The sequence below is a fragment of the Urocampus carinirostris genome, chromosome 17, assembly GCF_059441175.1.
Source record: "Urocampus carinirostris isolate Australia breed hairy pipefish chromosome 17, RoL_Ucar_1.0, whole genome shotgun sequence".
Classification (NCBI taxonomy): domain Eukaryota; kingdom Metazoa; phylum Chordata; class Actinopteri; order Syngnathiformes; family Syngnathidae; genus Urocampus; species Urocampus carinirostris.
Genome location: NC_142365.1, coordinates 33,706,678 through 33,732,726, shown reverse-complemented (window position 1 = coordinate 33,732,726; position 26,049 = coordinate 33,706,678). Strand labels below are relative to the sequence as shown.

At 40.9% G+C, this 26,049-nt stretch overlaps 2 protein-coding genes across 5 annotated transcripts in view; both read right to left on the bottom strand.

The window, feature by feature from the left end:
* Positions 1–451: 451 nt before the first annotated feature.
* The window catches only part of LOC148349859 (voltage-gated potassium channel subunit beta-3), a 100,927-nt gene continuing 75,329 nt past the window's right edge, over positions 452–26,049 (bottom strand). For 2 of the 4 annotated variants that reach the window (XM_088321265.1, XM_088321266.1), the window contains 7 exons: positions 21,166–21,252; positions 21,009–21,094; positions 14,093–14,213; positions 13,931–14,025; positions 11,757–11,877; positions 5,847–5,935; positions 452–3,939 (listed from right to left, as the gene is read on the bottom strand). In XM_088321265.1, the coding sequence (XP_088177391.1) occupies positions 3,850–3,939; positions 5,847–5,935; positions 11,757–11,877; positions 13,931–14,025; positions 14,093–14,213; positions 21,009–21,094; positions 21,166–21,252 (689 nt within the window). In that variant the 3' untranslated portion in view covers positions 452–3,849. Of the gene's footprint in view, positions 3,940–5,846; positions 5,936–10,017; positions 10,138–11,756; positions 11,878–13,930; positions 14,026–14,092; positions 14,214–21,008; positions 21,095–21,165; positions 21,253–26,049 lie in introns of all 4 variants that reach the window. The other 2 variants (XR_015847337.1, XM_088321267.1) reach the window with 2 other exon arrangements.
* On the bottom strand, positions 14,220–20,990 carry LOC148349860 (uncharacterized). Its single transcript, XM_088321261.1, has 2 exons — positions 18,517–20,990; positions 14,220–18,455 (listed from the first exon to the last, which is right to left on the bottom strand). Exon 2 carries the CDS (start codon positions 18,368–18,370, stop codon positions 16,253–16,255), a length of 2,118 nt encoding a protein of 705 aa, XP_088177387.1. The 5' UTR covers positions 18,371–18,455; positions 18,517–20,990; the 3' UTR covers positions 14,220–16,252.

Sequence of the window (26,049 nt, the reverse complement as noted above, 5' to 3'; positions counted from 1 at the left end):
CAAGCACTGCTCTCTTTATCAATAAAAACTGAGTAAAATGAATGCTATTCCTGGCTTGTGACACCTAATGCCTCCAATATGCCGGTGGGCGCCTTGCATGGGTGACACTGTAATTGGTGTTTGAGTGTGTGTGTGTGTGTGTGTGTGAACGGGTAAAATGTGAAGTGCACTCACTGTACAGTGCTTTGGAGTCCCTTAGTGACTGGTTGAAGCGCTATGGAAATGCGGTCCATTAACCATTTAAAGCAGTTTCAGGGGGTCGGTTTGAAAGGTAGTATATCAGGTAATTATTAACTAGGTAGTTAATTTCAGAGTAATGCGCTACTTTTGGGTTTCATCTTATAAAACTGTGTTATTTTTGGGATGAAGTAACGAGTAACTGTAATTACTGTTTTTTAGCAACACACCCAGCACTAAATACAACACAACACAAAAAGTCAGACAAAACAAAGAGAGTTGAAATCATGTAATGTGCTTTTTCTATTGGAAGCAACAGACAAACAAGATGGAGACATGGTGGATTGGACCTGTTACATTCGGCGCGTTCGGCTTGAACCGCTGCCCCTCTTTGAGTTTTCTCTTTGTTGCAAGACACTCAAATGCAAGTTATGCTGGCAAAGTTGACTTTTTTTCTAAGTGGGATCCTGCAAGTTGTCCAAAGCGACAAACGGTGGGTTCAGGGTGCCGTCTAGGCCATCATTCACGAATGCCTCTCACACCTGTACTTGTGCTCTCATAAGAAACACATATTAAAATGTTACACACGTTGCTTTAACTTGTGTATGTGGACACAAATGTTTGTGTTTATAAAAGTCAAACAACTCACTTACAGTACTTCAAAAAAATATGTCAAAAGCTTACACGCGTATGTGTCAAACACTTACAAACACATTTGGAATAACGGCATTATAAATAACGCTGTTACGTAACGGCATTACGTTTTTAGTAACGGGGAAATCCAACTCATTATTTTTATTGCCGTTACAACACTGTTACTGGCGGTCTGAAGCCGTGCGTTGCTTTGGCGTGCGACTACCATATAGTCAGGTAGCAGTTACAAATACAGTATTAACATTTGTGTAGAAAGAAAAGGCGAATTAGTGAATTCGGCAGCAATCAACTCGTGCCATTGTGAACAAAACAGCTCTATGAGCTGGTTCTCAGAGGTGGGTGCCACTAGCCACTAATCGAGTGCCGGTTTACTTCGAGAAACTATTTTTCTCTTGTAATCTGTCAAAATGCATTTTTTCAGGAATTCTGTCTGCTGACATTGAATTTGTTGAGTATAAAAATGTTAAAATCGTGTTGTAGATTTATTTGTAGATTTTAATTTATGTTTCATGTGTTTTTCAGTGTTATGGTTTTAGTGTTCATTTTTCTTTATTTTTTCCCTTTTATCCATACATCCATTATCTGTACCACTTATCCTCAGTAGGGTCGCGGGGGTGCTAGAGCCCATCCCAGTTATTTTCGGGCAGTGGGCAGGGGACACCCTGAACTGATTGGCAGCCAGTCGCAGGGCAAACAGGGACAGACAATTCGCTTGCTCATTCACACCTAGGGACAATTTGGATCAGCCAATTAACTCGACATGCATGTTTTTGGAATGTGGGAGGAAACCGGAGTACCCGTAGGAAACCCACGCAAGACCGGGGAGAAAATGCAAACTACACACAGGAGGTTTGATCTCATTACCTCAGAACTGTGCCGCACGAGCGCTAACCACTGCCCCACCGTGCTGCCTGTTTTTCCCTTTTTAGGTAAAAATGCATACTTAATGGTATTACAGTAACCAAACAAGAAAAACAACTTCAAGAGCCATATGGAAGCTGAAAAAGCCAGTTCTCTTTAAGAGACGGCTCTTTTTAAGAGCTATTTGGAAGCCAAGCCAAAAAAGCAGGGTTTCTAAAAAGTCGGAATTCCCTTCTTTCCAACAGACAATTGAGAACCACTGACTTAAGTGAATGAACGCTTTTGACCAGTGTGTTTTGAAGCGTTTGACACGTATTTGTGTAAGCTTTTGACATATGTTTATAAAACAATTTCAGTACTGTAAGTACTGCAAGTGGGTGTGTTTGACTTGTGTTTACAAGGACAAATGTTTGATGTGTGTTTAAAAGCTTATGTAAGGCTTTGACATCTATGAGACCATTTCCGTACTTTAAGTGAGCATGTGTAACTTTTGTATATGAACACAAACATTTCACCAGTGTGAACCCCTAATACCCCCAATAAGCAGGTTAGCGCCTTACATGGCTGCAAGGCTGCTATTGGGAAATGTGGAGCACATTGTAAAGCGCTTTGAGAAGTCATTGACATGAAAAGCGCTATATAAAATGCAGATCATTTCATTTCATTTACATGTTATCTTTCTTATGTATGATAGCATTTCAGGTGCAAGTGTGAGAGCCAATCCCAAATTACGGCGTCCCAAAAATGGGACTATACTCCGTCAAAGAGCAATAGGCGGCAAATCCTTTATGATTCCCTCATAAAAGCCTTTGCTTTATTTGCTAGCCAATGTTTAAACCTTACTATGTACACTTTGATGTGTTTCAATCTTAACAAGATAGCTTGAACATTCGTCACACAAAGGTCTTGAACATTTTCATGGCAAACTGTAAAAAGATCACCATCCTTTCTTGACATCCAAGTCCTAAAACAAATCAAAAGAAATATACGCAAATGTTAACCTTAAAATGCTTACAAATGGGGAAACAAAACCACAGATTCCCAGAGAGATGAAAAAATACCTCTAAAAGGCTTTTGTTGAAAAAAAGAACGTATACACTTTTTTGGGGGGTAAAACTTCAGGTAACTGAACCTTTCTAATGGATTGTCTCGTTTAAATTGGAAAACCTCGGCGTCAAGTTTAAAGGCTACTAAAAAATCTACATTGAAGCCATGCCATGCCATTGCTCAACCTGGGCTGTGCTCTTCTCGCTTAAGGGACATGCGTACAGCTGAGGAACAGACAAAACCCTCTTAAAAGACCTGCAGGGATTGAAAAATATACTCACATCTTGAGTGTTCCGCAAAATAGCCCCGCAAAAAACTTTTTGTAACACACACATTCTCAGTAGGAGCGATACTTGCAGTCGGACTTAACAATAATAATAGAATTTATTTGGTCCCCTTAGGGAAATTCAATTTCACCAACTGCCACAGGGGGGTACAGTCAGTGCTGTTGCAACAAATGACGTATTTACAGTGCCTAATATTCCCTTGCAGTCTCCCATATGGGTACTAACTAGCCCAGACCTTGCTAAGCTTCCAAAGATTGGCCCTTCTCAGGGTGCAACGGTACTGAACTGTAATTTGACGTTTTTTGTCCTTGTAAGTTATCTGGCTATTTCGAAGCTGCTTTGATGTCATTTTTTAATTAAATATTTTGGTGCTTAACTGGAACAAGGGGAATCCATTCACAGGCTCAAACGCATCTCCTTCTTGGTGCTTTTTCTTTTTCTGGAGGCAGTAAGGATTAGTCAGGGTTAGGGGTTAGGACAGCATGCGTCCAAAATCACCACGCACTCGAAGTCAGTTGGCCTGTCTTGGGCTTTCCTTCCTTTATTTAGAGTCCTGCATTACTCCTTTCTAGAAACTTTGACCTACTCTTGTTTACACATCATTTTGCAGTCAGTGAGTATGACTATGAGCTGTTTTTCTTCTAATAAACAATTGCACACTTTTTTCCCCCATACATAATAAATTGTTGCGTGTTAAATGTTTTTTGCGCTCATTCTGAAAGCATATTTTTGCTGAGGACATGCAATTTTTGGAATATTCAGCAGATTAAACGTAAGGCGATTGCTTGTTCTCCTTTTGCTAGGAGGGGGTGGAGTTGAGGGTTCAAGCACGTGACTCTTTCTTAAAGTGTGGCTTGTTTCCTAGGATGCTGTCCATCTCCGTCACTGTTTGAGGTGTCATTTGGGACAAAATCTGCAACAAAGCATAAGAGGACACATCAAGGGTGGGAAAATGACAGCCCGTGTGCTGGACCCAGTCTGCCAACGTATTTAATCCTGCCCACGAGACAATCCTTTAGGGAGCACAAGAGACAAATGAGCTGCAAACATATCAAACAATAACTTCCAGTTTTAAATATGTCCACTAGATGTCGCCAAAGCTAAGTTCCACCTCCAAAGCTGTATTTGATGACTACTATTTATCAACCGGACAACCAAAGTTTAAAGTCGGTGTGTATTATTTACCCACTAGATGGCACTGTGTTTAAGCAATGAAATCAATCATTTAATATAATGCTAACATATATGTCAAAAAGTACTCCTAATACAAATGTGTTGTCCTTTTGGTGCCGTTCTTATCCTGTGGCCCTTTGTGTGCCCCCATTATCCATCCATTATCTGCACTGCTTATCCTCAATAGGGTCGCGGGGGTGCTGGAGCCCATCCCAGCTATCTTCGGGCAGTGGGCAGGGGACACCCTAAACTGGTTGCAAGCCAGTCGCAGGGCACACAGAGACAGACATCTCACTCGCTTACTCACACCGAGGGACAATTTGGATCGGCCAATTAACATGACATGCATGTTTATGGAATGTGGGAGGAAACTGGAGTGTCCAGAGGAAACCCACGCGAGCACAGGGAGAACATGCAAACTCCGCACAGGAGGTTCAATCTCATTACCTCAGAACTGTGCCACACAAGCGCTAACCACTTCGCCGCCATGTTGCCTGTTTTTCCCTTTTTAGGTCATTCATAAAAATGCATAATTAATGGTTATACAGTATATGGATCAAACGAGAAAAACAACTTCAAGAGCCATTTGAAAGCTGAAAAAGCCAGTTCTCTTTAAGAACCGTCTCTTTTTTAGAGCCATTTGGAAGCCAAGCCGAAAAAGCAGGGTTTCTAAAGAGTCGGAATTCCCTTCTTTCCAACAGACAATTGAGAACCACTGACTTAAGTGAATGAGCGCTTTTGACCATGGTGTGTTGAAGCGTTTGACACGTACTTGTGTAAGCTTTTCACGCGCTAACCACCGCGCCGCCGTGCTACCTCATGTGCCCCCCAAAAAATTAAATTTTCACAAGAGAAAGAAAAATAGCTGAATGACGTATATCACTTTTTGTTACATCAGCAATACATCTACTTATAATCTATCTATATCTGGAAGCCATATCCCTCTAGTGGAAGGTGGCTTGATTCAAGAACACACTTACATTAACCAAACATTCATTCCACTCTGCTCTTCCCAACCTGGCACTGAAAATTAGGCCCACAGCACAACAAGAAGTCCATGTGTGTGCAATTGTATTGCATTCAACAAAAACTTCAATTTTAAAATAAATAACAGTGGAATGGGCGTTTTTACAAATGTTCTCTTATGAATGGAAGGTAGTCAGCATATTCAGCTCTAGTGGGTGGTTTGGAATGTGTGGCTTTGGCGAATCCAGTAATCATATTCAAAACTGCAAGTCATTGTTTGACGAGAAGCAGCTCATTCTTTTTCTCATGCATCACACAGCATCGTTTACTAAACCAAATAAAAACCGTTAGTGGGCCTGATACCGCCTGCGGTTTGTTTTTTGGCGACCCCCTGTTTTAGTGGTTGACTAAGCCTGTTTTAACTCAGCTTCTAATAATTACAACCTGGTAATTACATGGTAACAACATAGTAATGACACGTGACAAGTTTTCATTTTAGAAATGCATATCAAACTGATAAGTCACAAAAAGTAGCTTTAAACTTCGAATACTCTGTGACCAGTGTAATAAAAAGAATGAGATAAATGAATTCAATGTTTTTTTTCCTTCTGTTTTTTTTTAAATCAAAATGTTTGCCTTTTGATTTCAATTTACTGAGGCATGAAATTAAACATGGTTTACCCGCAGTGCACCCAAGTTCTCCAGCAGCTGTTCCGTGTTCGAGACACCCAAAAGCACAGAGCTGACACCCTCACTGCGTAGACACCATGCTGAGGGACCAAAAATATACTTCAAAATACATACTTCAACATGGGGGATATTTTTTAATGGACTAAAAAAGGAAAATCAGAACCCAAATCCAAGGTTAGGGGTTAGCACAGACCTGGGCACTCCGGTCCTGGAGGGCCATACGTCCTGCCAGATTTTGAAGTTTGCTCCTCTTTAACTCAGGTGATACAAATTATAACCTTGTTAGCAAGCTAGCAAGTGCTCGTTAACGATACTGGTGATTGGAATCACCTGTATTGGATCAGAGAAACCTCAAAACTCATGCAGAACATACGGCCCTCCAGGACCGGAGTGCCCAGGTCTGGGCTAGCACATATACAGGCTGTTTCAAAAAAATCGACTGTATAAACTTTGTAACAGTTACTCAATATTTTATATATTTATATGATCTTATATAATTCAACAGAGTGGTAGCAGCCGAACTTGACTTTAAAGAAAAGAAATGTATTCTAAATGCTACTGGTGTGAAGTATAAAAAAATGGTAGAAGTAAATTGACCTATGACTAAGCCCCGCTCTCAAACACGATGAGCCAATGACAGTGCGTGTAACAAACGCAATGTACCATTCCATTCAATTGCTTTACAGTTTGTCAATTTTTGTTCTTTTTTGTGTGTTTTTGTCTTCCATTTTAAAATGTTCAAATGCTGAAACCTGATATCGTGAAAGGCTGGGCCATGGGGATATTTTTTCCCCCCAAAATTTAATTCGAGACAAATGTCTGCTTTGGATGAACTTATGTGGTCCTCAACAGCACCAACGCAACTTGGATAAACTTAATAAAGATTTATGCATATGTTCTAAGGCAAATCAACATAGCATTTGAAGCAACATATTTTTACTTTGCTAGAAAAAATATAAAGTAACGTTAACATCTCTAATGTTAGGGTGACGCTAGCTTACGTTAGCTCCTGGATGCGTTCTACATCACGTCACTTTGTTTTCTGGGAGTTCAGTGGTCTGTTATTTGCTCGTTTTTTTGTGCTTTCTTAATCATACATGAGTGGAAAATTTCTGGTAACACAGAGCTATAAACTAGGTTTACATCAGTGATGTCAAACTCATATGGGCTTGGGAGCCACATGGTAGTAAAAAACTCATGGGGTTCCGGACTATTAGATTAAAGATAAAGAAAGAGAGAGAGAAAAAGAGAAAAATAAAGAGTGAAAGAACAAACAAAAGAAAGAGAATAGGCAAGGGAAATACAGAGAAGGAGGGAGATAGCAAGATAATGAAAGATAAAAATAAATAAAGAGAGCAGGAAAAATATAGAGGTTATAAGAAAGAGAGAAACAGAAAAGGGAGAAGAAAGAAAATAAACAAAACGAAGATACAATGAAAGAAAGAGAGAGAAAGAAAATGAAAAATGCAGAGAGAAAAAACTAGAGGTACAGTGAGAGAAAGAGAAGAGAAAAAAGAGACAAAAAGACAGAAAGAGAGAATAAGATAAAAAAGAGGGAGAAAGAGACGAGAAAGAAATAAACAGACAAAAAGAAAAAAGAGGGAGAAAGAGAGAGAGATTGAAAAAGAGCGACAAATAGGGCAAAAATGTCTCCTACTGCGAAATTTGCCATAGCGCTCCTCTCACAATCTTCAATCTTTGTCAGAGTGAGTGCTCATCCATAGGTCAATTTAGTAGGGAGTTTAACAAAGAACCACCATTACAAGTTTCTATCGCTTGATTTAGAGATAAAATTGAATATGATATAGCTGTTCAGATCGTACTTAAGAAGCCTGCCAGACCACGTACATCGACAAGTAAAGGTGGGTATTTTGGGATCAATCTAATCCAAGTCAATGCATAATATTGTTGATCGTAATCGGTCCAATACCGATACTTTTTCTTGGAAATGTCATGATCATTGAATAATTGAACCTTCCCCCCTCAAGTTGGTTTGAAATTACAATAACCACAGCACGAATATTTTAGGCACTAAAAATGTTTCATTTTTAGATTAAATAACTAGATTGTAGAATTTAAAGGTATTTGAAGACTTAAGGTTACAATCATGATTTTAAGCCAGAAAATAACAGCAGAATGACACATTATTGGGTTAATTTCTAAGATACAGTCAAACTTTTTTCATCTTTTGGGGTTTTGTAAAATAAAATCAGATAGGCACAATCGAAAATAAAGAATATAAGCTTTTTGAACTCAAATGGGCATTGTTAATACATACTTGATAGAGAAAATATTGAACTTTCACATTTTTAAGGACACCTCAAACCACGCACCCCACCATTAACATTTTGTAAAAATATAAATATTTATATTACCAAATATTTCAGGACAAAAAAATACTGTATAACAATGTCGAAATCACAACTAAAATACCTTCCATTGCACAATATTTTGAAAATAAAGTTAGTAATGCAAATAATGTGTCAATTGTCTCCTATTGGCTCAGGAAAAGTAACATGTTTACATTTTTGGTTGCAGCTTTTTGCTCTCTGCATGGTGCTTTTTTTCAATGTATTTGTATAAGCAGCTTGGTGGCCTTGGGGTAGGACGCTGGTTCAAGCCTCAGCCGGGTCATACTTAAGACTTACAACATTGGTACTCATTGCCTCCCTGCTTGGTGCTCGGCATTAGGGGTTGGAATTGGGGGGTTTGGTGACCTAATGACCTAATGGGTTGGGTGAAAAAGACTTTAGCCACCTCCCACTAGGGGGACATGGCTCTAATATATATAAACTGATGGTGTTGCCGCAGTAGCAGACCAGTTTACAACACAAATTACACTCATTTGTCCTTTTCTGTAGTTAAAAAAGGCCACGCTGCGCTTTCTGTTTGCCTCTGTCTTTTTTAGCTTCTAGTTGCTTCTGGTAAACTCATGTTGTTGGTTCCAAATCGTCCTGCACTTCGACTGTGTTTTTATACTTCCAGTAGCTATTTAGAATCACTTTCCTTCCTTCAAAGTCACATCTTTTAAGAAAGATTACATTTTCCAGTTATCAGCTGCTAAAATGTGTATGTATATGTATGTATATTTTTGGGACACAACACTAGCAAAATAAATTAATGGAAAAAAGAGTTAAGAAATTAGATTAAAAATACATGATAATTAAAAATGAAGTTAAAACAAACATTTCCATAGATGAAATATACTTTTATTCTCAGTTTGACCACTAAGGTCTGGTAGAGGTCACAACCTCCACAATATGAGATTTTTATGCATTAAATTAGAAATGTCTGTATATTAAATCCTAATAATATGTCTCTTTAAGACATTTCCAGGGGTCAGGTAGAGGTGAAATTTAAACCTTTTATGCATGTCAGAAACGTTTATATCTGAGGATCTAATGTAATAGCAATGTGGATTTGATGTGTATATACATGTTACGGCCAGGCGAAACTCATTTTTAATCTTTATATTACTCTTACAAGTCATATCTGGGTCTGCTAGGGGTCATTGACCTCCAGCATAATGCATTTCTGTGCATAAAATCAGATATGTGTGTATCTTGGGGTGTCTATGTTTTTATGGTTGAAAAACACCAATTTGATATTTATATCATTCTGAAAGGACAACTTTATGGAGGCTCGGAGGTCAAGGTTGGGAGATCATCACCTCATTTTCTAGATAAATCTTTGGATTTTAGGAAACAATACTGTATGAATACAAACTTTAAAGAACTTTAAACTTTTAAAGAATTAAAAAAGTTAAACAACAATCAGAAAGTTTACAGTATATGCAGCGTAAACAGTTTACATGAAGTAAGTATATTTATTCTTACTACCATGACCTTTGGGGATTACGATGTTGGGCTGCAACTTCAGAACACTTCCTGAAACCACAGAACATGGATTTAATCGCTGCAGTCACCGGGGCTTATGCACAGTGCTGTGCATTTTAAGGCTGCCTTTTTACATTACAGTGCCCAGTACAACCCTTTTTGCAACCACAATGCACAATTTCATAGCAAGTCTGTGAAGCTTCAGGGAGTCTTGTTCAAAGTGGCTGTTATCCAGCATCGGTGTCAACCCATCCCCATTCTGATGGACTGGGCAAACATGGCTAAGAAACCCAAATCAAGGTTCCATGTATTAGCCTCATACGTACATTGTTCTTTTTATGTGTTGCTTCAAAGCATCCCGTGTAGGTGGAATAATTTCCAATGATCTTGATCTCTGGGTGAAAAGATGCTTCCTTGCCTCGTTTTCATCCATACATGCACTTGTTCTGTCAAAGATAAGGACGCCAAACGTTCCAGTGCAGATAAACAGATCAACTTTTTTGGCATCTGCAACATTTCATGGAAAGCCTCTGTGACATCTGGGTATACACGCCATGTATCCCAGGCTGTATCTTTTTACCACGACCACAGAATGTTGTATCACAGCTGGTGAAAGAATGAAATGCCTGAAGTTTTGAACAAGTGGTGGGAACCAATGCAGCATCCCCCATGTGAATCGATATATTAGATAAATTGCTACCAGCTCCAAAGGCAATCCACATTTCTTCAAGACTGACTTTCTGAGATTGCTAAAATGACCACATCAGAGTCAACAGTTCGCACAATCACATTCTTTGCTACCCTGTTGGCTGCATCTGCCACATAAAGAAACAGGCGAGTGTCAACCAGGAGACTGATATCCCATCCCACAGGAAAACAGAGGACCGTGTTGCCTTTTGTGGCATGGATTCTGGTTTGTCAGAAACCACTGTTGGCTATGTAAAAGCTGTGTTTATTGATGGTGCTGCAGCTGCGCACATGTTGAAACCAGGTACTACTAAAACCTTCCAGACTTATGCTGATGTTTTCGTACTATACAGCCGATCACAGTTGACGGGCACAAATCGTATTGACCTTGTTTGGGATGTGTACAAAAAATAGTCTGAAAGCCATGACAAGACAGAGGAGAGGAATGGGGACCTGACACAGGATTGAACCAGGCACTCTAATGCCAAAAAAATGGAAATACTTCTTGACCGTAGTGGGAAATAGAGCTGAATTTTTTGAATTTCTCTCTCTTCAAATTGAAAAAAAAAATAGAAATAAATCCTGTCAAAGAAAAAAAGGAACAAATCTAAGAAAAAATAATACAAAATGGCAAAAAAGAATGAAAAAGCCAAAAAACAAAAGAAAACGATAGATAAAAGAAGAAAATAAAGAAAAAGTGAAAGAAAAATGGGGAGAAAAAGAATTGATTTATTTTATAGGAATTAGGGTCTTATAAGGCTAATGCTGAATGTTTTTTTTTTTTTTAGCTAGCTATCTGGCTAACTTTTTAGCTTCGTTGTTAGATATCTTGCTACATTTTAGGCTATTTTAGCAAGCTATCTAGATAGCTTTTTTTTTTTTTGCTACCTAACATTTTACCGAGATACATTTTGCCCCCCTTCCTGGCTAGCTTTATTTTTGGCACTCTATCAGACTATTTAAATTGCTTTATACTTTTTTAGCTAGCTACCTAGCTCCCTTTTAGTTTTTTTTTACCTGTTTACCTTTCTAACAAACTACCAAGCTACCTTTTTTGCTATTTAGCTAGCCATCTAGCTAAAAACGCATATGAAACTGGTAGCCCTTTGCGCTAATTAGCAAGACCCCTGACCCAAATCAATATTTTTTTAATGAATGGCGTTTTTTAACCACTTGGTGGCGCTAAATAATCCACACTGTCCTTTTAACAAATAAATAAAACCCTTCCTCACTGAATTAAATTAATGATGAAAGCATATAATGCATCATAAAACATTTAGAATGAGAGGGCTGTACTAAAAGAATCTCATTGTAAAGGCAAAGCATTTTGCCAAAAATAGAGTTGTGCAAAAACAAATGTCTGCAGTGTTGTATGTACCGATTGCCAACTGTGCAGCGGTGCATCCCATCCTGTCTGCCATTAGATACAGCTCTTTGATTTTAGCCAGCTGCCTTCGTCCTTCCTCACTGTTGACTCGCTCTCTCAGCCACTGGTAGCCCTTCACACACAACCAAAGAGAGAAAATACCAGGAGTGTTACCAGGGGTGGTGCTGGAGACAGGGGGTTGCAGTGCCCACCCACGGACACTCAGTACAGTACTGACAGAAGGCAGCGCAGATGCTATCCTATCATAGTGCAATGTCTGTTACTTTTGTGTGTGTGTGACTGCTGACCCTTTAATGGAGATGAGATGTTATGGACAGGTGCTGAAGTTCGGCTACTTAATATCTTAGTGGCAGGAGTGAGCGCAGCAACTCCTGTTGTTATATATATAAGCAGCTAATGTGTGCATTCTTGACGTCACCCATTGCAATATAATATTATGTATTATGTCAACGACCGCTAGCTGACTCTCCTGTGTCCTACAAAAAGTCAAGTCAAGTCATGTTTATTTGTATAGCCCTTAATCGCAAAGAGTCTCTGTTAGTCCAGTCCCCACGTAACATGACCTAATTTACCTGCTGGATTACGTCAATGTTTTTGTGTTATCGTGAAAGAATCTTTGAAAGGGAGTGGGACTTTCTGTTAGCTTCCATTTATTTGAAACAATTGATATATGTAAGTGCAGAGCAGTTTAATTTTGCCAAAGTCAATATTTTTAACTTGCTCAAAGGTGATTTCTACAAGGTATACACGCTGCAAATGCTTCGAAGTTTGCCGTTCCAATCCCCCCAAAATTTGATTTGAGGTTGTTTTAATGACGTTTGCGTGACGGGGGACATTTCAGGGCAGGGGGCCCAACACCTGCCATATTATAGTGATGGAAATTCTGTCTTTTTTGAGGATTGTCTGTTTCAGCTCAGCTCACTAAAAGAGATTTAATCCATGTGTTACAAATTGTTATGTAACATTATCCACAAAACGACTATAAAAGGGGGGCAAAATTTATCAAAAAAGATATAAATGAAAAAAGAAACAAAAGAGGGAAAAACGTTAAATAAAAATGAAATAGAGAGAATAGAGTGAAAAAGAATCGAGTAAAAAAAGTTATATGAGGGACAAGAGAATATAAAATCAGGAAAAAAATAAAACGCTACGGATAAATTCAAAATAAGAAAAACGAGAAAAACAAATGCAGGAAAAAAGAAATAACGGAAAAAACAGGTTTTGGGGCGTCTCTTTGATCTGTATATTACCAACAATATTATAATATTATGGACAAAAATAATTTATATTTTTTTAAATCCAACCAGATATGTGCAGTCAGGAGATGCAGGTGAGGATGTGCCTCACTTGTCATCATGAATTACAAAATGTTAAATAAATCAAACGGTTACTTTTTGATTTTCTTTTTAAGAGATTCAAACCAAATGTAACGAAAATACAAAGACTGTATTTGGAGCTTGCAGGGTGAGCTTTTTTGTCTTTATGTAAATGTGTGGTGTTGCCACTGTAGCAGACCACTTTATCACACTGTAGTTGAAAAATGGCATTTGTAGCTTGTGTAAGGGTGGGTGCATAGATTAAGCCTTCACTTTCGCCTGGCAGGCAAGATGCAACAGCAGGCCAGGTAGGGAGAGTTGCTAAAAGTATACCTGTTAGTCACACAAACAGGCATAAATTTAGAAAGTGGTGGAGGGTGCTGGGTTTGAAAGAGAAGGATTGTGTGATCTACATATAGAAGCAGTTCTTTGAGGAGAATGGTGGAGGGGTAAAGTATTGATCCCAGGACAATAGTATTGATATGATCCAAGTACTTGTTAATTTAGATAATATGGATATTTGAATCGATCTGTCCACCCCTATTATTACGATTCTGATGTAGATTTGGCCCTCTCTTCTGCCTGGCGTGCAAGAATCAGCGGAATAGAGTGGTGTTAAAAGTGTGCCTGTCAATCACACGTACAAGCATTATGTTGGAGAGTGGTGGAGGGTGCTGGGTAATAAGAGAGAGAAGTGGTGCGCTATCTACATAGAGAAGTGGTGCTAAAAGGAAATTGGTGAATGAACGAAGTTTGTATCATAGGACAATAGTCTTGATCCAACCCAAGTACTTACTTAGTGTTGAGAGTATTGATATTTGGACCGATCTGTCCACCCCTAGAACCCACCTTCATTGCTGCTCTGGAGCATTCGGGTACTCCAACGCTGTATTTCCCGGTGATTAATCCACACGCCAGCGGCGACCAGGTCATTGCTCCAACACCTAAAAAGGACAAACAAATATTATCTTTCACTCAAAGACTCTCAATTGAAATATAAAAGTTTTGTACCGATCTTGTGGTAGAGCTCAGGGAGCTGCACTTCCACCTTGTCCCTCTGGAAGTAGTGATACTCAGCCTGCTCGCACACGGGTGGTATCAAGTTGAACTGGCGTGCCACCGAGTAAGCTTCCTAAATCAGGGAAAGATTTTCCATGCCTACTGGTTAAGGATGAAAATATTAGTGTACTTTTTTGACAAAGGGGGTGGGGGGTTGGTTTGAGGGGACGGTACAGTCAGTGCTATAGCAGCAGAGCGTGCACTAAATGACCTTTTTACAACTACTATTATTTCCTGGCAGACTCCCATCCGAGTACTAACCAGACCTGAACCTGCTTAGCTCCCTGAGATCAGGCTTTCTCAGGCTGCTATGGCCGTCTATAAATCATCTATTGTTGCCAGACACGTTTTTCCAACAAAGTGAGGAATCTGTTCATGAATATAATATGAGAATAAAATAAATGTGAATGCAAAAATCATTATTATTTTGCATTTGTCAATATCAGAATTTGATTCATGGTTATTGTCATTGATAACAACATACTTGAAGATTGGATGTGGCACTCCAGGAGAAACCTGATAAAATACTTAAAAGGACAGAACCAACCTGCGAAACGTAAAAATCTTCCAAGTATAGACCTTTATTTATTTATTTGTTTATTACTCAATAAGAAAACACATTTACAGTATTTATTTAAAGGGGGTTGTGTTATATATATTTAATGGTACAAAAAAACTTTATTTCCGTAAAAAGAAACAACAACCTGTATTTGAATATTGGGCAAAAATACATGAACTATCATACGATTGTTAATTTAAAAAAAGAATCATTGGTAAGTAACTTTATATTATTTTAACATAGTGGAATAGTTACTTAGGTTTCCAACAATTTTATTCTGCCGTTTTGTTGCCTGCTGTCGCACTGGTTTTCGTTTGTGTTAGACAACAGTGATAACTAGTAGTCAAATATAACACACTGGAGCTTTAAAAGAGAATGAAAAGGATAAAAACATAGAATAGAAATAGAATATACCCAAGATACCGTACAATGCGTACCTAACTGTCAAACTCAAATCTTGTTGTGAAAATGTTGACAACTTTAAAGGTTTACAAAGTTTATTCAGTCAAAATCATTCTTGGAATGTAATCTGTAATGTGCTTGGTTCCTGTTAGGGCAACAGCATTTAGTTGGCATTATTGACAAAAATCAATGAACAGACATTCGACAATGATTGGTCTATGTGAAACTTGGTTGAGACCAGATGAGTTTTTACCGTTAAATGGGGCTTCTCCTCAAGACTAAGTGAGCAGCCATATAGCACGCCCTTTGAAGAAAGGTGGCGGTGTCGAGCTAATTTCCAAAAAGACGCTCAAATTTACTCCTCGACCGCTAATAATTACAAGGCGTTTGAGGCTCTTGTTATGCGGTCCTCTCTATTGTCAATCTATGTAGTAACTATTTATCGCGCACCAGGGCCATACACAGCTTTCTTGGACGAATTTGCTGAACTTTTGTCTGAACTAGTAACCGATGCAGACAAAATTACAATTATGGGGGACTTTAACATTCATATGAACCCCACTCAATTGACCTACTGTTGCGTTTCGGTCTCTAATTGATGCATTTGGTTTTAATCAACTGGTTGATTTGCCAACTCATAAAGTTGGAAACACGCTAGATTTGGTTCTGACTCGAGGAGTTTTAACCTCAAACATGACGGTGTTCCCGTGTACTACTGTTCTCTCGGATCATTATTTAGTTACATTCGAGGTGCTATCTAAATGTAGTACTGAAAAAGCTGAAGGATTTAGCGGACGCAACATAAGCACTGGCACAGTTTCTGAGCTCTCCGATCTTCTTTAAGGAGCAGTTGCGTCCTTTCCTTCATACAAAGGCTCTATCGACTCACTCATGAATGAGTTTAATGCAACACTGACTAGTGTGGCTGTCCAGGGAATTTGTCCCGATTTAGTGAACTGTCACTCGATAATCTTAAACAGGTGGTGAATACGGCCAAATCGAAGACTTGCCTGTTCGACCCGCTTCCAGGTTCGCTTATTGAGGTCTTTTTGGGGTCCTTGGACCTTCAGTTCTAAATGTTATAAACATCACTCTCCTCAGGTGTAGTTCCTGCGGCTTTTAAGTCCGCTGTTATTGTTGTTGTTGTTGAGTCACTCAAGGCGCCTAAGGATAATCCTCAGTAGCGCTAGACTCGCTTGTGGGAGGCTCCGTAGTTCTCCGAAGGAGAATCCCAGCTGGCGGTGGTATCGGGCAGACTGGAGTGCAGGGCACCGCAGCCAGAGATGCTCGGCCGATTCTTCGTCCTCACCGCAGAGACGGCACCGATCGTCTTCGCATTTCCCCGTCAAATGTTGCCATCTTCGGAGGGAGGGGTGATGACCGGACCGGAATCGTATAAGATCAACAAGGTCTTTCTTTGAGAGCTGGGATTCTTCCTCCGGGTTGTGGTGGGAAGAGGTAAGAGAAATGAGACGTGGGTGGGTAGATGGGGGGGGTTTGCAGCTCCTGCGAATAATGGCGAGCCGAGTTTGTGGGTCTAGCGGGGCGGTAGGTTGAGGGAGAGCCGAGCCTAGTTCAGCCTGCTCGTCTGCAAGGTCGTTATCCGGGAGGTTGCAGTGACCCGGGACCCAAATAAGCCGGATGCTCTTGGATGGGGAGAAGGCCGCAATTGAGGAGTTAAGGGACAGGAGGGAGGGGTCTGTTATATTAGGGTTGGAGAGAGCTTGGAGGAGGGACTTGCAATCCGTCATGATGGAGGCTGAGGACCAGTCGTTATTGTGGTCTAGCCAGGCGATTGCAGCGATCATGGCAGACTTTTCGGCCTGAAAAGAACTGCTAAAGGCCCCGGTTGGCGCATGCCAGGAGTGGATTAGTGTGTTGCCTTTAAAGATGACCACTCCGGCTCCTCCATTCTCCGTACCGTTGAGGGTGGAACCAATGGTGAAAATATACAAGTCGGTTGGGCCCAGATCCGCAAGTGTTTCCTCTGCAGTGGCAAGTTGTTGGGCAGGGGATGCGGACTTTGGGACGTGGGTGAAATGGATGGGTGGTGGGGGCGCCAGAGGCCACGGAATATTAGGGTCATGTACAGACTCCGAGTCCACTGGCATGAGGTTGAGAGAGGATAAAATGGGCGTTGTGGAATTACACCAGTCCTCTCTCTTGAGGCGTTTAGGACCGTGCTTTTGGAGGAGTACTCTCCTGTGACCGTTGGGAGGGAGGTGGAACCATTCATCAGCTTTCCTAAGGCTGGCAAGCTGAAGTCGGGCGGAGAGCGGTGGGAGCTGGGCTTCATGGAGGACAGCGTCAATGGGAGTAGATCGAAGTTGGCCCTTAATTGCTCTAGCCACGTCCGATTGTGCCCTCTCCAGTTTCTGGAGATTGGTGTTGGAGGCCCAGGGCGCCCAGGCAGGAGCTGCATATTCAGCGAGCGATCTGACGGTGGCAATGTAGATCGTCCGCATCTCTAAGGGCCGCCATCCCCAAGACGTGCCGGTCAGTTGTCGCAGGAGATTGGATCGTTGCTTCATGACTTGGCTCAAGTGCCGGACATGCTCATTGAAGGTCAGTCGGCGATCGTATCGAACCCCCAGGAAAGTAGGAGTAGGATTCATCTTGAGTCTCGAACCCCCTACAGTGATGTTTGGGCACCAAGAGGATTCGGCAGCGTCAATGGAAAAGAAGGCGACTTCTGACTTCGCCGTGTTGAGGGTGAGATGATTAATAGTGGCCCATTGTTTGACTTTGGCCGCCTCTGACTCTAGTCTCACCGCCACTTCTCCTTTATTACGGCCGCTACAGACCAGCGCCAAGTCATCAGCATAGCCGGAGACGAGGGTGGAGGATTCGAAAGAATCTAGAAGGTCGTTGATGTAGATGGTAAAGAGGAGTGGAGATAATACCGAGCCTTGGGGGAGGCCTTCTTTGAACGTCCGGCAGCGTCCCGTAGTCCCATTAACCCTCACACGTGCCGTACGATTGGTGAACCAGGCCTTAATCCACTCAACAAACCGGAGAGGTACGCCAATGTTCAGCATCTTTTGGAGGAGATTGGCACGCCACACGTGGTCATACGCCTTGCTGAAATCGAAGAAGGCAGCAATAGAGCGCAGACGTTGTTTTGACTGGAACCCATCCATGATGAATTGAGACGATCTGAGGCATTGGTCAGTGGTGCAGCGGCCTTTCCGGAAGCCTGCCTGCCATGGGCTCAGAATCCGATGATCCTCAAGCCATTTTGACAGGCGGTTCACGATGAGTCGTTCCATAGTTTTGCTGATTGTTGAAGTGAGGGCGATTGGACGGTAACTCCCGATGAGTTGAGGGTCTTTGTCCGCTGTTATTAAACCTACACTGAAACGACCCAAACTTGATCCAGAAAGCTTATGGTATTACAGACCTGTGTCAAACCTACCTTTTCTTTTTAAAGTACTTGAAAAAGTAGTGGCACAGCAGCTGAGTGATTTCATATCCGAGAACAATCTTTTTGAATCAATGCAATCAGGATTCAGGGCTATCCACTCTATTGAGACAGCTCTGATTAAGGTAACCAATGATCTCCTACTGGCAATGGACTCTGGCGCTTCATCACTTTTGCTGCTGCTGGACCTTAGTGCTGCTTTTGACACAGTGGACCATAATATCTTACTAGAACGGTTGGAAAAATGGATTGGTCTCTCAGGAACCGTCCTCTCATGGTTCAGATCCTACCTCTCAGATAGGACGCACTGTGTTAAATATGGTGAAATGACATCTGAGCTCTTTAGTGTTACCTGTGGTGTTCCGCAGGGTTCAGTGCTTGGCCCCCTCCTTTTCAGCATTTACATGCTTCCATTAGGTGATATTATTCACAAGTATTATATCAGTTTCCACTGCTACGCAGATGACACTCAACTATATCTTCCGTTGGAGGAATTTGTCACACTAAATTGTGGAAATTTGGAGGCCTGCCTCACTGAGATAAAAGAGTGGATGTCACTCAATTTCTTGCGTCTTAGCTCTGAAAAGACAGAAATGTTAGTTATTGGTCCATCTATATGCCGTGACTTATTCTCAAAAACTGCTGTGAACATTGACAAATGTCACATCACACAGAGTGACTCAGTTAAAAATGTAGGTGTCATATTTGACCCCGAGCTGTCCTTTCAAACACATGTGAAGAAAATTAATAAAACCGCTTTCTTCCATCTTTGCAACATTGCTAAAATTCGTCCCTACTGTCTCAGTCGGATGCGGAGATTATAATTCACGCGTTTGTTACCTCCCGTCTCGATTACTGTAATGCACTTCTCTTCGGTCTCCCGAAGTCCAGAATCAAGAGTCTTCAGCTGATACAAAATGCCGCAGCGAGGCTTTTAACTAGGACAAAAAAGTCCAATCACATCACGCCGATTTTGGCTAACCTGCATTGGCTCCCTGTTAGCCTAAGTCTCCTAAGATGTGATTTTAAGGTTCTCTTAGTATTTTACAAAATTATACATGGACTTGCTCCTTCGTATCTTTCAGATCTGATTTCCCCCTATGTTCCGGTCCGAAGCCTTCGTTCCGAGAGCGCCGGTCTTCTGGTAATCCCAAGAGCCAAGAAGTGTTCCGCTGGTTCGAGAGCCATCTCCATCGGTGCTGTGGAATGCTCTTCCTCCTGAGATCCGATCTACAACCTCAGTGGAAATGTTTAAATCTAAGCTTAAGACTCACTTCTACGCTATCGCATATGAATAACCTATACTTTTCGTGGACAATATCTCTGTATTATTTGTGATTGCAACATCCTTTGCTGTCTGGTAATCCTGGAAGAGGGATACCACATGTGCGGTCCCTTCTCAAGGTTTCTTCATTTTCCTCATGTTGAGGTTTTTTGAGTTTTTCCTTGCCCTCATGTTGGTTCCAGATCAGGGGATGGTGTAATAATAGTCTGAAAAAAATAGTCTGTGTAATAACCTGTAAAGCCCTTTGAGACTCTTTGTGATTAAGGTCTATACAAATAAAAATGACTTGACTTGACTTGACTTCAGACACCTTTTTCCAACAGACTGAGTCTCAGGTGAGGGCATATCAAATGCATGAGGGGGGCGCAACTCTTACTCCCCCCCAAAAAATCTTTGCAAGCATTTATCCACGTTAAACATTTTCAACTGCACATCCAGCAGCAGCTTACAACGGGCTTCATTATTTTAAACAGTTGACATTCCATTCACTTCATATCTTTCAGATTTATTTTTCCCCCGATGTTCTTGCTCAGAGGCTTCGCTCTGAAAATGCTGGTCTGCTAGTGATCCCAAGAGCCAAAAAGAAATCTGCAGGTTTGAGAGCGTTCTCCATTAGGGCCCCAGTGTAACTGAATGCTCTGCGCTCCGAAATTTTCATCTGCAACCTCAGTGGAACTGTTTCAATCTAGGCTTAATTTTTTTTTATATTTTATAGCTTATGAATGGTCTACAGTTTATTTCAGTTTGAGGAGGTCTGTGTATTGCAACATCCAGTTTTCATTCATTCATTCATTCATTCATTCATTCATTCATTCATTCATTCATTCATGCATTCATTCATTCATTCATTCATCCATTGCAGCCTGGTCTTCCTGGTAAGGAGATTACCTAGTGTGTGGTCCCTTCTCAAAGTTTCTTCATTTTCCTTGTGCTGATGTTTTTTTTCCTAGCCCTCATGTAGGTTTTAGTTAAGGGGATGGTGCAATAATAGTCTGTAGTTTGCAATAGCTCTTTGGGACTTTTTGTGATTAAAGGCTATACAAATAAACATGAATTGACCTGACCACATAATTAAATCAACTTTTTGATTAAAAAAAAAAGAAAGAAAATCATCCAATTAATCTAACTGTAGTGGACTATTAAAATGCACGTTTACAACCCCAAAGTGGCAAATTATTTAGCAAAGATGTGAGACACTCACCATGATCTCCATGGCACTCCAGCGTGATGTTCCCCAGTACATGGCCATCCCTTGGTTGATGACGAATGTCATGGCACGAACAATCTCTGCAAAGAACATGAAAAAACGTCAAAGACAAAAAAGTGCCGCAAAAGTTAGTGTGCATCTTCTTTTCTACCTTCCATTGGACTGTTGACGTCATTCCTGTTGGCAAACACAATATCAACATAATCCAGCTGGAGTCTGGATAACGATCCTCTTAAACCTAAAATTAATCAAAAGATGATGTCATACATCACCATACAAAACAGCATGAAATCAAGGGTGCAAGAGGCATGTTTGACTACTGGAACTTAAAAACAAAAAATTCAAATGCCAGAATAAAGTTAAATTGCACCTAAACTACACTAGGGGCAGTGGCAAAGTGTTTTTTTTAATATTTTGCTTTCATGCTGTGCATTAAGCACTGAGTACAGTGGTATCTCTCCTTACAAATCACTCTATATACAAAAGTTTCTGGTTACTAAGTACCTGAACGGGAAAATATTACCTGTAGATAAAGGCGTTTCTGAATACTAAGTCAAAATACAGTGCAGTACTTTTGCCGCTTCCAGAGTTCTACCGGGCAACCCGATGCGTGTTTGTGAGACCCGGCATGCTCTTTTTGTCCCCTTCCTGGCAAACACTTCGTTTGCCTTCCCGCTCTGTAAACAGTCTGTTGTATGGTATTATTAGAAAAAGCTATCAATCACATTGGTCCCCACGAAAGACATGAAAAGTGGACAAGGACAAAAGAAGAGGAAGATATTTTCTGGCCATCAAAACAAAGCAAGAGATAATAGAAAGGTATGCAAACACACACCGCCCTGCAGAAGGAGTTCAGAGACGACAAGGAGGAGAATGCAGCCATCATTCCCAAATTAAAGACATTTTGGCAACCGGACTTTGTGGAAAGAAATCACCCAGAAAAAGTGCTCATTATGATCTCTGCCTCGCGCATTTCCGACAGATTGTCAAAAGTCTGCAAAAGCAGACGTCATTTGATCAGTTTTTCAAGAAACGCGAGGCAAAAGGTATATTAATTACATAAAATTGAGAAGCACTGTACAAATGTGACATATCTGTGACCTATCTTTTATTATGAATATACCGTTCCGTCAGATTGGCTGACAAATATCACACATGCATACTTTTGAACCAAACTAATTCTGTGATTTATTTTTAATGTCATAGAGAAATTGTATTTTCTGGCAAATGAAATCAAATGTTTTGTTTTTCATGCTGATAAGACAATTGAGTTTTTCTTCAGCAAAGATTTTGTTTGTTTTTTTAATTCGATTTTGGGGGGCAGAATAGGATTTCTTCTTCTGAAGGGGGGTGGGGGTGGTACATAAAATAATTGAGAAGCAATGGATTAAACCATTTGTCATGGCACACTAGAGTGTCATGAGATCTTGTTTAGTGTGCTATAAAATCTGCCCTATCTTGTCTTTGCAAAATAATCCTGCCATTGTTGAGTACCAGAAATTTCAGACTATGAATCGCTACTGTTTTTTGCATTCATTTATTAGCAAAAATTATATTTACTTGAATTATCATCAAAAATATAAATATGAATTTTTTTATACTTCATAAGTGGACTTATTTGTATTTATTTCACATTAGATGAGGCTCACCTAGAAGTGTCATGATTGCCAAAATGAAGACACCTGTGGCAATCGTTTGGCGCGCAGGAACGCGCTCTTTGATTGGCTGTCAGACCGTACTTGTGTCTCTCGGTGTGTTTTGCCAGATTCCAGTACCAAAGACCTTTCCTGTTTGATTCCTGCCTGCCTTCGGTATTGACCTGTTTCTGCCCCACGATTACGACCTGCTCTCCTGCCTTCGGTATCGACCTGCCTGCTAAGCCGTATCGATTCTGCCTACCTGTCACGAAGCGGCCATTCTGTCCTACGCTGCTAGCGACCGACAACCATCGGCTTCCAAAGCAAGTTCTGTCAGCTCAATCCAATAAAGATTCCTTTAAAACAAACTCAATTGGGTCCGAGATTCCGTCCTGGTGCCTGACAAGAAGGAGCTGATATGATCTCACCGCCTCTCAAAGAAACAAGTACCTGTCTTATTTTTTTTTTCTATGTTTTTCTGTTCGTCTTGGTCTTTTTTTTCCTGTCTTTTTTATTCTATTTTTTCTGCTTTTGCTTTTTTTTCTGCTTTGTCCTTCAGCTTTTATTTTTTCTTCTCTATTTTTCTTGTTTTTCTTTTGTTATTTTGTTATTTTCTTTTTTTCTTTTCCTTTTGTATTTTTCTTGTTCTCTTTTTTTCCCTTTTACTTCTTTTTTTTCTTTATTATTTTAACTTTCTTTCCATTTTTCTAATCTTCGTAGTTTGAATTTGTCCGTGTGTTTAAGAGCACTTGGTATTGGTGCCACTACACAATACAGTCATCTTGTGGTCTAATATTACACTAGGGGTCTCCAAAGCGGTCCCCTTGGGCACCAGGTGTCACAATCACCCGGATCGAGAACACCTGTGCTAAGGATTTGGCGCCAACAGCCAGGACAGCTGATTGGCGCACCCTGTACATTTAAATCCCCAGCTTCCGGATACACCTTGTCTGATTGTGCTATGCGATCTGTTGCCATCTGCTCAGAAAGCCCGTACCTCCGACTCTTTGCCTGCCTCCTGTTTTTCTGCTTGGTCTCCGTTGCCGACCCGTTTCCGAATTTGCCTACGACCTGCCCTGCCCGTCTGACTCCTGATCACTCTTCCGAACACGACAACGTCCTTCTTCTCCAGCCCCGACCAACAACACGACGATTACGCCTGTCCACGACCATTCCCGCCAAGCCTTCACCCGCCTGTCAAGCCTCGACAATCCGTCAAACAACGGATTGAAGAATCACGCCTTATCATTCCTTCCTTCCAATAAAAACCAAGAAACGAGTGCAAGTGATCTCAGTTTTCCTTCCGTCCCGCCTGACACCAGGTAGCCCCGGACAGGTTTTAAAAATGGCTCACTAGTAGTAGGTCATTGTGATTTTCCTGTAATAATAATTTCTAACGGGCATGATGTTCTAGTGGTTGACTAAGCCTATTTTAGCTTAACTTCTAATAATTACAACCTGGTAATAAGTAACAACATATAATTTTTTGAAATGCATATCAAACTGGTTGCCCTTTGAGTCAATCAGTAACAAAACATAGCTCTCAGCTTTAAAAAGATGGGTGACCCCTTTCATACACACTGTCCCTTTAATGGTATTCAGCAACTATGGATAGGGTCAGGCACACCTCTTCCGACCAGAAGGCCCTAACCAGGGTTTGCACTGGGCACAGGTGTGTCCAATCACAACACACCTGCACCCAACTATCTTGTACCCTTTAAAAGGACATTTTGATCTGCACACGGGCAGTACGGCAGCACGGCAGTGCAGTGGTTAGCACGTGTGCAGCACAGTTCTGAGGCATGGGATCAAGCCTTCCTGTGTGGAGTTTGCATGTTCTCCCCGTGCTTGCATGGGTTTCCTCTGGGCACTCCGGTTTCCTCCCACATTCCAAATCATGCATGTCAGGTTAATTGTCCGGTCCAAATTGTCCCTAGGTGTGAATGAGCAAGTGAGTTGTCCGTCTCTGTGTGCCCTGCGACTGGCTGGCAACCAGTTCCCCTGCCCACTTCCCAAACATAGCTGAGATGGGCTCCAGCACCCTGGCGACCCTACTGAGAATAAGCGATGCAGATAATGGATGGATGGATGGATCTGCACACGTTTGTCAGGTCATTGACATTTTTACTTCCACCACCACAATGCCAGTTTTTTTTCGTGTTTCTGGTTACTTTGCTTCATGTATTTTCAACTTCCAGCTTTGGTCTTTGTATCTGGTTTGGACATTTCCTTTTTTTGTAAACCGGGTTTGTTTTTGCCACTTAGTACTTTATTTTGTTAAAAAAAACACCATCCCTCTTTTTGAGCCCCCCTGCCTCCAGTTCCTGCCTGCCCCACATGGGTTCATGATCACCCTCAAAACTGTAAAAAAAAATACAGCTAGAGTTGCTGCTTTGCGAGTGTTGCCTGGCGTTGGCGACATCCAGTGGACATGTTCAAAAATGCAAGTCATTGTTTGACTTGATGCCGTTTATTTTTTTGTATGCTTCTATGTATTGTCCATAATGATGCGGTGGTCCACATACTGCCTACAGGAAATGACGTTTTGACTTTGCAATGTCTGCGTCATTTTTAAGAAAGCTATGACAATTGTCAGACCAATCTGGCCTGAGGACAAGTCGTATTTGTCATTTGAGTTTTGTTGTGCGACTCATCAAAGATGCACAAAATGGCAGAAACAATTTGAAGAAAGTGTCTGTTTTGAGAAGCAATATGTTCGTCTGTTCTGCATCTTTATCAAATGTCAAGGCTCATCCTGCTTTTCAAGCCACATTTTAGCGACAGAGTTTGAGCGCTAATGCTAAAAGCTGCCTGATTTGAGCTGTAACGAAAGCACCTCCGATGAAAAGGCCTCATTAATAGGACAGCCCGAAGCGCTGCTGGAAGCTACGTACTTAACAAACAAAAGAAGTTTTCTCTTGGATTAGCTTGAGCGGGAAAAGCTTGCTAGGCAGCGGCAAAAACAAATACGGACACTTCCCTAATTCCGACCATTCGACTTGCGAAAAATGGTCGATACGATCATTTTTTTCAGGATGTTGAAAAAATATCCGGACATTGCTGTAAGTTAGACTTTGTATTGTGTGCACCTTTTTCTGAGTAGGGGACAGTACTGTAGTGCTTCTTTCCCCTGTGTGGCACTGTGAGAGGTCACCCAGTATCCACCCCGAAAAAGAAATCCGGCTTCCACTTCCTAGTTTTTGTGTAAACGTGTACTGTAACTCTGGCGCGCTAACTTTGACATTTTTATTGTTTAATATCTCGTGCATCCATTCAATTATGGTTGGAGTAAAGTGTAAAGAAGAGTCAAGCAGTTTCTTTTGAAATTAAAGTGGAATAAGTAAGATTGACGCGTTTAAGAAAATGGTTGGATCGCTTTTTTTCGCCTACTTTGTACC